Source organism: Schistocerca nitens, chromosome 5 (genome assembly GCF_023898315.1).
Source record: "Schistocerca nitens isolate TAMUIC-IGC-003100 chromosome 5, iqSchNite1.1, whole genome shotgun sequence".
NCBI classification, from domain to species: Eukaryota; Metazoa; Arthropoda; class Insecta; order Orthoptera; family Acrididae; genus Schistocerca; species Schistocerca nitens.
In genome coordinates, this window is record NC_064618.1 from 128,070,820 (window position 1) to 128,083,847 (window position 13,028).

The 13,028-nt window shown below is 42.4% G+C and overlaps 1 protein-coding gene across 3 annotated transcripts in view; it reads right to left on the minus strand.

Annotated features, from left to right (window-relative positions):
* The window catches only part of LOC126260917 (BAG family molecular chaperone regulator 3), a 177,119-nt gene that overhangs the window by 90,117 nt on the left and 73,974 nt on the right, over positions 1–13,028 (minus strand). For 2 of the 3 annotated variants that reach the window (XM_049958376.1, XM_049958378.1), the window contains exon 3: positions 12,703–12,819. The exons of the other annotated variant lie outside the window; for it this stretch is intronic. In XM_049958376.1, coding sequence (XP_049814333.1) covers positions 12,703–12,819 — 117 coding nt within the window. The remainder of the gene's footprint in view (positions 1–12,702; positions 12,820–13,028) is intronic. 3 annotated transcript variants of the gene reach the window in all.

Sequence of the window (13,028 nt, forward strand, 5' to 3'; positions counted from 1 at the left end):
CTTATCCTGACAGCCACAGCTTCAAGAGGGGTTTGAAGGGGCACAGGTTCACTACAGACTGAGTTTAGGACATAAACGCAAACTCCACCTGACACTCAATTACAGTTGCTACAGTTCTTGTAATATCCCTTATAGTCGCGAAGGGCAGGGGTCTGCATTGCCGGGAACCAGGTTTCCTGGAGGGCAATGCAGAAAGCAGGTGTAAAGCTTAACAGTTGCCATAGTTCTGCCAGATGGTGGAAAAAAACCGCCGCAATTCCACTGGAGGATGTCATCATGAGACTGGGAAGGCATGGAACATTCAATGAGGCATTTTACAACACAGGGTCACCTGCTGCCACAGACTTTTTGCCTGAGCAGTCTATATGCATTTTGTCTGAGGGTCCTGTGACATATAGGTCCTCAGTGGATGCCAGAATCTCCACCTCATTCGCAGACGCAGAGCTTGGAGGTAGCGGTGGTGTGGGTGTCACCTCAATTCCCTTGGTCTTGGGGACCTTATTTTTGGATTTCTCTCGCTGTTCCTTGGGTTTCCCTGGCTGGGAGGACTTCACTGATTCAGTCTCCGGGACTGAGGATGAGTGTGAAGCCCTGTGACCAGCTGATTTTGGGCTCTTCAGCCACTGGTGGGTGTCATCTTTCCCACTAGAAGAAACCTGGGAAGGGAGTGACCCAAGGGACCCCTTCCTAGCGAGAGCAGCCGAAGAAGTTGTATGCTTCCCTGGCTTGGAAGTGGGGATGGATGGCCCCGATGGTTGAGGGGGTGTTGCTCCTGAAGTAGGTGGCGCAGGAGCAAAAGAGAGGGAAGTGACCCAACCATCAAGGGGGCAGGTGTAGTCTCCCAGTTCTGAGAGGCGACAGGAATTCGAGGAACTGATGAGGCAACAAATGTTCCCGTAGCGGCAGTGTATGAGGTGGTCATAGCCACAGGATGTAGACGCTCAAATTTCCTCTTAGCCTCAGTGTAGGTCAGTCGGTCCAGGGTATTATATTCTATGATTTTCCTCTCTTCCTGTAAAATCCTGCAGTCTGGCGAGCAAGGTGAATGATGCTCGCCGCAGTTGACACAGATGGTAGGTGGGGCACATGGAGTATTGAGATGCAATGGACGTCCACAATCTCGACAGGTGGGGCTGGAAGTAGAGCAGGAAGACATATAGCCGAACTTCCAGCACTTAAAGCACCGCATTGGGGGAGGGATATATGGCTTGACGTCACAGCGATATACCATCACTTTGACCTTCTCGGGCAATGTATCATCACCCTCGAAGGCCAAGATGAAGGCACCGGTGGCAACCTGGTTATCCCTTGGACCCGAATGGACGTGCCGGACGAAATGAACACCTTGCCACTCTAAATTGGCGTGCAGCTAATCGTCAGACTGCAAAAGAAGGTCCCTGTGGAATATTTAAGCTCTTATGTAGCGTGGTGGTAACAGAAACAGCCCCCAACTTGCCACAAGCGAGTAATGCTCGTCGCTGGGCAGAGGATACTGTTTTTATCAAAACTGACCCAGAGCACATTTTGGACAAGCCCTCCACCTCCCCAAACTTGTCCTCCAAATGCTCCACAAAAAGCTGAGGTTTCATGGACATGAAAGATTCTCCCCATCAACTCTCGTACATACGAGGTACCATGGTGAATAAGCTTCAATGCCATCCTTAGCATGGCGTTCCTCCCAGGTGTGGTCAGGGAGGTGAACGACTTGGGGTCGTATTTCTTAGCATTAAAGTTAGACTTTACCCGCTTAGAGACTGATGGCGGTGGACCACCAGCAAGAGATGACATACTACGCTTCATGGCATGTCATCCATCCTGATGCCAGCCACTCCGACCAGGGGCCCTCCCGACGGACGCCACCCAGCCGCAGCAAAGGCCACCTCGGAGGATGGCCATTGCCGGATGTTCCGATGCCCCAGGGTGACGGATATCTACTCCTTGGCATACATGGGGAGTTAACGGTGCAATCATCAGCAGAGCAATCCCTGTGTTGTCAGGGGGTACAACCAACAGGGTACATGGCAGCCCCACCACAATGGACTGACTATCGTGCTGGATATGAGGTGCAAGGAAGTCCATGGTCATCATCGGCACAGAAAGAGACACTGCATAGTGCATGATGGAAAACACACCCAGGAAGGTGTCCTTGCCCAAGAGATGGAGAATGAGCAGGACTACAATGCGACAATGAGAAAGTGGGCTAAAGAGCTCAATGCACGATGGACATGATGCACCATGTAAGGCACCCTCCCCCAACTGGGTCACTCTTCGGGAAAATTTTGCAAAATGGAGGTCAAACCCTACAGGGGACCATCACATAAAGGCCGAAACGTGTGAGACTCCTTTTAGTCACCTCTTATGACAGGCAGGAATACCTCAGGCCTATTCTAACCTCTGGACATGAAGGGGGTGAGTAACTTTGTTTTACTTGTTTCCTAGAAACTACAGAGGACATCAGAAAGCACCTAACAACTTGTTTTTTGCTGAAATTTAAAAATTGCCATAGAAATATCTCTAAAGCTAAAACAATTGCTACAGACATAGTGATTTATAGAAAGATATATTCCAAGCTTCACCCATTGTATTTCTTTCATGGTAGCATAAGATTGAATGAAGTCTGGTGTAAGTCCTGGACACACCAGAACTGAAGAAACAGATAGTAAAACGGCTGATATTCTGTATGACTGGAGTACAATCACCATTTAAATATCAGGAGAATGGGAATTCAACGTCTTTCGCACACATCTACGTGAAGGATACCTACAATGTTATTAGTTAAGCATCAGTGACCTTGTCTATCACTTCCCAGCAGTGTTTGAACAAGTACTAGGGAGACTTCACTAAGTTCCTGGGGGACTATATCACTACTGATGAAACTTAGATGAATTATCAGGGTGTATATGCGGACAAGAAAAGAAAATTCCCGGATATCTCTAGGATTTCCCAGTTAAAAATACAATTTCTCCCACGTGAAAATACACTTTTTCCATGTTAAGTGACAGTATACTTTTCCTTGGAACTGTAAAACTTATCAATCCTTTGAACGGTTATGGTTTCATACATGGGAGTACAATTTCCCGCCCTTTAGAAAACGAAACTCAGTAAAAAAAATTAAAAAGGTAAAAAAACCATATGTCTTGGACAGATCTTTGATGAGCAGCAACATGTACGCTGCATATTTTTGTGTTACGAAAGTATAAATAAGTCCACCAAACACCTCATGTTACTTTCTGAAGCGTTGAAATTGAGATTGCGATTCGCTTTTGCAAGCCAGTCTTAGCTCATTCACGTGATACGCCAGCCGATGACAGCGGATATTCAGAGCATAGGACACGTGATGTAGTCAGCCAACAGCAATATCACTGTTAAGCAGCGCATACACACAAATAGATGAAAATGGTTTAAATTAATATATATAGTGTCGCTACAAGAAAAGCAAAGCTTTCACATATAATATTGGTCTTGAAGTTTAATAAACTGCAAGAGAAGCTAAGCCTTCACATATAATGATGATCTTTTTTTGCGCGTGTTACACTTTAAGATACTTCATACAAATGTGCCAGCAAAATTTTTAATAACAACATAAATGTCTGATCCGGTTCCAGAATTTTTCTTGAAGGTCGTCCTCAAAGAGTTTATTTTTAAATGAAAGTCATACGCTCTGTGATTTGAGAAATTCATCGTCCTTTCTCGCACATAGTTCATCTTTCGTAAAAGGAAATTTACTTTGAAAGTAATGCTTTTCAAACAGCCATTCACAATATTTTCCTGCAACCTGTTAGAAATAGGTTCCTTTCAGCAGTGGCCAGAGAGCACCAGAAAACAGGCATCACCGTGCTTGCGCAGCTACAATGACGCAGGAAGCCCGTATGTTCATACGTGTAAAAGATTACAAGATCTTACATTATGTCGTAAGAGAAACAAGACATAAGAGGATACTCCAAGAGCATCGGAATTTCGTGAACCATGCTAGAATTTATAATTCGGCTTGAAGTGCACATTCGTGTATCCAGATTCACATGTAAATTTTCTTGGAGTACCAGTACTGTATTATCTTATGTTTGGTTCTTTATTATGGCATAATGCCACATGTGCCAGAAGATAAAAACATGCACTTCTGATTTGTAGCGAACAGTGGAAACTAGACAGAAATGTGGAATTAAATACTTCGTTTCAAATAAATTTACTGCCTCAGTGGAAAAGATTAATATAAGCCAAATTTCTTTAGCAAACCGACAAAAATAACTTCATTGTTCCGCAAGGCGATTAATGCTTGACTGGTGGAAATAAAATCTTAAACTAATAACATATTTTAGCATTCTGTAATTATGTGAATGTATTTTAATTCACTTGATAGTTCCTGGCCACAGAAATCCGTTTTGTTTAAACCTTACGTGAGAGCAAAAAATGAAGGGGAAACAGCGAAATAACTAAACGTAAACATGGGGCACATAGAGACTACATCTCAGACTGCTCAGAGCATCAGTCCTGGATCAAAAATATTTCTGAACTGCGGCAGTAATGGATAGTGGTGACCCCCCTTCCCTAGAGCATTTTGTAGTGCACATCTCTCTGAAGAATCTGATATATAAAACATATGTGTTCAAAGAAATGTAAGACATGTTATTTGGTCTCAAGTGTGCCAAAGTGCAGTGCCACATCTCTTCACACAGCATTCTTCTATCGCACGTCACTGTATTTCGCTCTGTGGAATTTAAACGTGTAATATTTTGTAATGGATGCCATCAAACTATATTCAGGACATTGGAAATTAAAATGTCCTGTGGTGCCTCTCCTGCTCCAAGTCAGCCAGTTTGACATCCAGCCCCCTCGCAATTAATATTGGATGGGATTATTTTTAACTGGGAGAGCAAGAACTCTTCAGATAATTTGCACTCTTTATTGCCTAGTACCTAATAACTTGCAGTTATGTGTGACATAAAATTAAACATAGGATACATAAAACCACTAAAGCAAAAAACAAGCAAGACAGTACACATTTCTTCAATCCTTGCAGTCCTAGCAAATTGTTCTCCCTCATATTACTATGGCTTTACATGATGTGCTTTCCTTCCTGCGAAAGAATTTAATACCTCATCAAAGTTCGTCAAACATTTTGCTACACGAAAAAACGAAATGTCATTGTCTAATACTGAAAAAGCTGTTAATACAAATAGTACCTAAGTCTGGTGTGGTTTCTCGATCTGATTACGTGTATTTTGTCACTGGCTGCCAGATAAATCGAAATAGGCTGATCTACTATTGCAGCAAACTGTAACTAACACCAAATAAACCTGACTGTTTTGGCACAAATGGTCATTTTTATAACAAAATAGAATATAATTCACAAAGTACCAATATCAAATGCCTATTAGGCCTACTACAGGCAAAAACCTTTATGTTCGGAAATAGTTTCACATTTCATTCATACACTCCAGCTTCTCAATCACGAGAACAAAAAGTAGTAGTACAAATTTTTTATATAAATCTGAAATCAACATATTCTTCCGTAATTTGTGCGATATCCCCGTTTCTTCTCCTTCCTCATTCTAACAAACAATCTTGTCATCATTACTTCTGTAACTATTCCTGTCAGTGTCAAAACTTATTCTCCGGTTAACTTCACTAACCCAGACACAATTAATGTCTTAGTTACCCCACGTTTATTCTCTGGTTAGGTGTTATTAGGTGTTCGTACAACGCGTTTTCCGCACTACTCCCAGAACAGAACATAGGCCGCTGTTACAGGCATCTGTACAACTGGCCCTTACTAGTGTAGCGGTCTGGCCAAAAATTCTCTGTCAAAATTTCATATTCTTGGATACATCGAGAAGATATTACGTAATCTTTCTTACCTGTTATTCCTGTTAGTCGTTTATTCCCACTCTGATAATCTGAATCTATAGAGTTCACTGGTAATTATAACAACACTGATCATTCGCAAACCCAGTCAACACATAAACAAACAGTGATTGGCATTCACCTGTTTGGCTTTATTCCGCTGAGCTCGTATAGCCCTGCCCCCTTTTGTCAGCAGGAAAGTTTATTTCTAGATGTGATGGAGATTCCCCAATAGACCAACGTGCAGTGGAAAGTAGGCACTTTGGGAGACAAGTTGTTCCCCCCTCCCCCTCAAGAATATAAATTTGGCGACGTCCCCCCTGTAATTGCCTCCCAGGGCATATACCTCGGTTTGCCCCCAGTGTATCTGGCAGCTTGCACGCGCCAGTAAAATTTGTCCAGGTAGCATCTTGCTGCTTGTACTTATACAGCTAACAGCCACAGTTCTGTGGCCAGAAACTGGGGAAGGTGCTACACATCCACGACTCAACTGCCCATACACGAGTCCGCTCGCAACTGCTCAAACGAATCTAATGTAAACAGTTGTGACGCCACGCTCATCATAGGTGATTTGTTGTTATGAAGCATTGCATAGTCTTCCTAAAGCCTTTGACACATTTTGCTGTAGGCAGATGCTTATATGAGCACTGCGTTTTGTTGTTGTATATGGTGCATTTCCTTTGCAGCTTAAGTTTTATTTTCGTTTCTTTTTCTCTCATTCACACTTTATTGCTGCAGTATTATTCTGCAGTAGTGGGGTACACTAATATTCTTTATTAGAGTATCGTTTCTTACCTGTCAAAATTACAAAAATTTAACTGAAAGCTGAAACAAAGAAATTCCTGGAATTCTAAAATATTCCCAGGTTTTTCCCAGTTTTTTCTTGGATGAAAAAATTCCCGGTTTTTCCCCGCATCTCCCAGTTATCCTGGGTCGTATACACTCTGATTATTTCCATCTAAATAAAAACGAACATTAAAAGATGTGGATTCTCTCTTGGAAACAGGCTCCGAAGAATCACTAGGGAATGTTAATCACATTGTGTAATACTTATCTAACATTTACAAAAAGGAAAAAGGATCACAAGTCAATATTATACCTCTCTATTGCATGAGTTACGTAATGAAGTGAAGAAAGAGCGTGTCTAGTTGCCAAAACTAAATTTTCTCCTTCAGCAAGGCAAAGTATCCACTCACATGTTAGCAACTGACTGGGCCAAAATTACTTAATCACGCCATGTAATGCTGACCAGCTGATGCTACTGTCCCCATATTGCTACTACATCTATCTAAAATTAAAGAATAGACTTGGACCATGCAAGATCATGCTGAGGGTCACAGAAAATTTTAGTACTATGTACAGCATCTTCTTCTTCTTCTTCTTCTTCTTCTTCGTTACCCGTCAAATAGTCTGGTGTAAAAATAAAGCTGCACAAGCAACGCTAATATCTCAAATATACTGTACAAAAGAATCATTCTGACAGGGAGAGCATTCAGAATTACCATAATTTGAGCACATCAACCCTCGGGTGGATGACATAGAATTAAGCATCTCTTGTGTTGATAAAGAACTGAACAACTGGAAGCTGATAAGGTGTCAAGCCCTGATAGATTACAATCTAGTTTTGCAGAGAGTACATTGCAACAGTGGCCACTTGCTTAGCTTGCATTTATCATGGATCTCTCATAAGGTGAACAAGGCCAAGTAATCGGAAAAAAGTGCAAGCTACTCCTGAATATAAGGGGGCAGGATGCACAAAATTATAGGCCATACCTATAATATTGGTCTGCTATAGGATCATTTAGTACACACTAAGTTCGCATATAACGAATTTCATACCAAGAGAAAAGCTTCTCTCCAAAAAAGAGCACTGATTTAGAAAACAACTGAGCTCATCCTTTTCACACAAGATATCCAATCAACCACCGATGCAGGTCAACAGACAGATTCTATATTCCTTGATTTCCAGAAAGCACTTGACACTGTACTACACTGTAGATTGTTAACAAAGGCCCGAGAACATGGAATAGGTTCTCAAATATACAACTGGTCTGAAGACTTCTTCAATTAATACAACCCAGTACATTTTACTGGGCAGCAAGTGTTCATTAAAGACAAAAAGTAACATCAGGAGTGTCCCTGGGATATGTGACAGGACCACTTTCCCACGTACATAAACTATCTTATGGATAAGGTGGGCAGAAGTATGAGACTACTGCTGATAATATTTTTGTGTAGGGGAAAGTGTTGTCACTGAGTGGCTGGGATTCAAGATGAATATTTAGTGTGATGAATAGCAGATAACTTCAATACAAGTAAATATAACTTAATACATATGGGTGAGAGAAACATTACAATAATGTTTAAATACTGTAATATAATATTAAAGGTATGCTGACTGAGTCAATAACATTGATTAAATAATTTAATTGTACTGTTGCAAAATGACATTAAGAGAAATGAGCCCATAAGCACACAAAGACCAGAGGAACACAGTGACAAACTAAATTCTTTTATTATAAAGATAATCAATTATTGATACTATAACGTAAATGGACAGACAAAAAAACCTACTCACCCAGCTCATCCCATCTGGTAAGTCTCCCTAACCCGGGGTTCTTGATAACTTCTAAACTGTACCCCTTTCCCTATACCTCTCTAGTCCTTTTCCTTCACCCCTCTCCCAGCCCCTTCAGCTCTTGCCATGAGGAGGAGCCACTGGCTCCAAAAGTGTGTGAAAGTTAAATCCTTTTGTGTGTGTGTGTGTGTGTGTGTGTGTGTGTGTGTGTGTGTGTGTGTGTGTTTTCCCCTGCTGCTGCTTGGTGAGTATAGATTTTTTTATCTGTGTATTTACATTATAAATTCTTTTATTGTATTTTTCAGCCTTGGGTCACACAAATTTTATCATAACCAGACTCAACTTCTTAGCAAGTCATATCAAAGCTCGACACGATCAGCTCCCAGAACTAAATTTCCTCTCCCACATACTGCATAATATTCACTCTAGATGCCTTTCCACAACATCTCTCCCCCCCCCCTCCCACCCCTGAACACACACACACACACACACACACACACACACACACACACACACACACCACAAATGCCAACAACACTTCAAATCTGTGTGCCTCATCCAGACAAACATGCCACAAAACAAATGAATACTACACAACCACAACAACACATAGTGGTGGCAAAAACACTGTGCAAGTTCAAAAAAATTACAGAAAACTATGTTTTGCTGTCTGCAGATTGTAGATTGTGTAGCAGACTCACAGCCACCAACATAAACATTCAATAGCTTCATGTAAGGTATGTAAACTAATGCACACATCCACCCTTTTTTCAAATAAGCTATAAATCCAAAATTTCAGACATACTGTAATAAACAACATACAATGCATCAGCCCAGTAATAAATATCTCAACTGTGAACTGTAAACAACCCATGTACAATATTTGATGACAATCATTTCATTCGCAAATGTAAATATTTTGTACCAAATGTTTTCTCTAAATGTTAATATGTAATAACAATTTTACAGAAAGGAAATAAAGCAACCCACTGAAGATAGCACAAAAAGTGCTGAATCATGTTTTGGGTAAAACAAAACTCCAGAGGTGCCTTGCATAAGGCAGAACTCTTCATTCACTCTTATGATCTCCTTGAAAAGAACTAAAAAAAGGAGATAGTAAAATATTAGGAAACTACACTACAAACTCAGACTAACTTCTATGCACAACTATGTCACAATCAATGTTATATTGTGAATATTTTTAATCTTACATATGTGATTTAATAGTAATCAAGTTTGTACTATTACAGAGTTAACTGTAGCTACTATTACAGAGTTAACTGAAGCCTTCATTTCCAGTAGAGTGCAGATATGTTTACACAGTGAGGGCCTCTCCTGGCCAGTTCAGTTACACTTTGATGAGTTAAAAAGTAATATGTTCAACTGTGTGTAGTTATGTAAAGAAGTTGGTTTAAATTTGTAATTTAGTTTCCTAGTAGTTTACTATCTTCCTGTTTCTTCCTTTTCAAACAGATCATCTGATGATGTCTTGATAAGAAATCAAAAACCAGTTATGATACCATTTGTGAAACTCAAGGCTGAAAAACATAGCAACAGAAAGTCACATAAGCTAAGCTGTATCAAAGGTAAGTGGTCAACTAAGGTTTGTGGTTGAGTTCTGGGGAAGTGTAACACATCTACACTCCTGGAAATTGAAATAAGAACACCGTGAATTCATTGTCCCAGGAAGGGGAAACTTTATTGACACATTCCTGGGGTCAGATACATCACATGATCACACTGACAGAACCACAGGCACATAGACACAGGCAACAGAGCACGCACAATGTCGGCACTAGTACAGTGTATATCCACCTTTCGCAGCAATGCAGGCTGCTATTCTCCCATGGAGACGATCGTAGAGATGCTGGATGTAGTCCTGTGGAACGGCTTGCCATGCCATTTCCACCTGGCGCCTCAGTTGGACCAGCGTTCGTGCAGACCGCGTGAGACGACACTTCATCCAGTCCCAAACATGCTCAATGGGGGACAGATCCGGAGATCTTGCTGGCCAGGGTAGTTGACTTACACCTTCTAGAGCACGTTGGGTGGCACGGGATACATGCGGACGTGCATTGACCTGTTGGAACAGCAAGTTCCCTTGCCGGTCTAGGAATGGTAGAACGATGGGTTCGATGACGGTTTGGATGTACCGTGCACTATTCAGTGTCCCCTCGACGATCACCAGTGGTGTACGGCCAGTGTAGGAGATCGCTCCCCACACCATGATGCCGGGTGTTGGCCCTGTGTGCCTCGGTCGTATGCAGTCCTGATTGTGGCGCTCACCTGCACGGCGCCAAACACGCATACGACCATCATTGGCACCAAGGCAGAAGCGACTCTCATCGCTGAAGACGACACGTCTCCATTCGTCCCTCCATTCACGCCTGTCGCGACACCACTGGAGGCGGGCTGCACGATGTTGGGGCGTGAGCGGAAGACGGCCTAACGGTGTGCGGGACCGTAGCCCAGCTTCATGGAGACGGTTGCGAATGGTCCTCGCCGATACCCCAGGAGCAACAGTGTCCCTAATTTGCTGGGAAGTGGCGGTGCGGTCCCCTACGGCACTGCGTAGGATCCTACGGTCTTGGCGTGCATCAGTGCGTCGCTGCGGTCCGGTCCCAGGTCGACGGGCACGTGCACCTTCCACCGACCACTGGCGACAACATCGATGTACTGTGGAGACCTCACGCCCCACGTGTTGAGCAATTCGGCGGTACGTCCACCCGGCCTCCCGCATGCCCACTATACGCCCTCGCTCAAAGTCCGTCAACTGCACATACGGTACACGTCCACGCTGTCGCGGCATGCTACCAGTGTTAAAGACTGCGATGGAGCTCCGTATGCCACGGCAAACTGGCTGACACTGACGGCGGCGGTGCACAAATGCTGCGCAGCTAGCACCATTCGACGGCCAACACCGCGGTTCCTGGTGTGTCCGCTGTGCCGTGCATGTGATCATTGCTTGTACAGCCCTCTCGCAGTGTCCGGAGCAAGTATGGTGGGTCTGACACACCGGTGCCAATGTGTTCTGTTTTCCATTTCCAGGAGTGTATAAAGGAGATTGTGTACAAACACTTACATGACATATTTTTCAGTATTGCTCAATTGTTTAGGATCCCCACCAGGTCAGATTAAAGACAGTCACAGAAGCAGTTCAGAAGGATGTGAAAATAGTCAACCATTGTTGCAATTAGTATAAGAACGCTATGGAAGTGCTTCGTGAACAAAGATGGGAATCCTTGGAGGAAAGAAGATGAGGAAGTTTATTCAACCAGAATTTGTGACCGACTGCAGAACAATTCCACTTACTCCAAGGTTCATTTAACATGGGGACAGGGGACTGATGACCATAGATGGTAAGTCCCATAGTGCTCAGAGCCATTTGAACCATTAACATGGGGACAAAACAAGTGAGAATAAGCACTGCACAAAAGCACAAAGACAATCATTTCGGCCTCACTCAATCTGCAAGTGTGACAGGAAAGGAAATGACAGCCAATGATACAAAGTACCCTCCACCATTCAGTGTACAGAGGCTTGTACAGTACGTATGTAGGTATACAAACCGATGCTGAGTGAAGGGACTATAGCTGAAATAAATCCTTTCCCTAAGAGGTCAAGAAACGGTAATCTTGTTTACAACTTAAGTAAGAGAACTGGTGAACACCATTTATTCAGCTACAAGAGATATTAAATTTTTGTATCACATTTTTATGCCTTTTTTCATTAAAAAGCCATTGCTCATTGCTCCTAACATGATCACTGTGTGGGTAGCAGCATAGCTCCTCCATATTATTCAGAACGATACTGCCTGCCAACTGTCTGTGTATGTGTTCCCTAAGTATGAACTTGCCTCAACAAAAAGACAGAGCCATATCTAGTATTAATTGATACATTCAAATGTACCTACATGAGACATGCATGATGTAATGGTCTATATTGTACACTTTACTAAGAAGAAATTAAATATCAATGCAATAGTTGTTCATGGAGGTAATATCTCCTTCTACCAAATGAAATTAAGAGAAAGAGAATGTGAATTAGATTTACTCTGTATCTTCTGCGAACTCTATGCAACATAATTAAATGTATCTGAAATATACACATAATATAAAGCATATAAATGCACAAAAAGACAGGGGAAAAGGATTGGGAAACATGCAGAAGTAACTATTGCACTATATGTCTTTCTGCTGATATTTTACTAAAGCTGAATTTACAGTAGCGAGATGAAACTGAAGGAATCCATGTTGCTGGTGATCTGTATCTTTGGTAGTTACCTGCAAGTATGTTGCAGAATGCAGCTGACCCACAGGACTCTGAAATGCAGGCTGGGGGGGAAGGATTGAAGAAGTGGAGGGGTATACATGGTAACGGCGCGAGTCGGGAGATCCGTGCTGTGGTTCCAATAGACAGAGATGGAAAAGAAACAGTCAGTCAGTTAAGCACATATGACATAAAGCTAAAACTATGTGTTGTTTCAAACACAGGGTGGAGCATGCTGTAAGCTGTACAGTGTCCACAGTAAGGTCACTAAACGATCAAATTTTGGATCAAACCGTTGTACACATTAACATGCAATTCTTGGCACTTTGACAAACAGAAA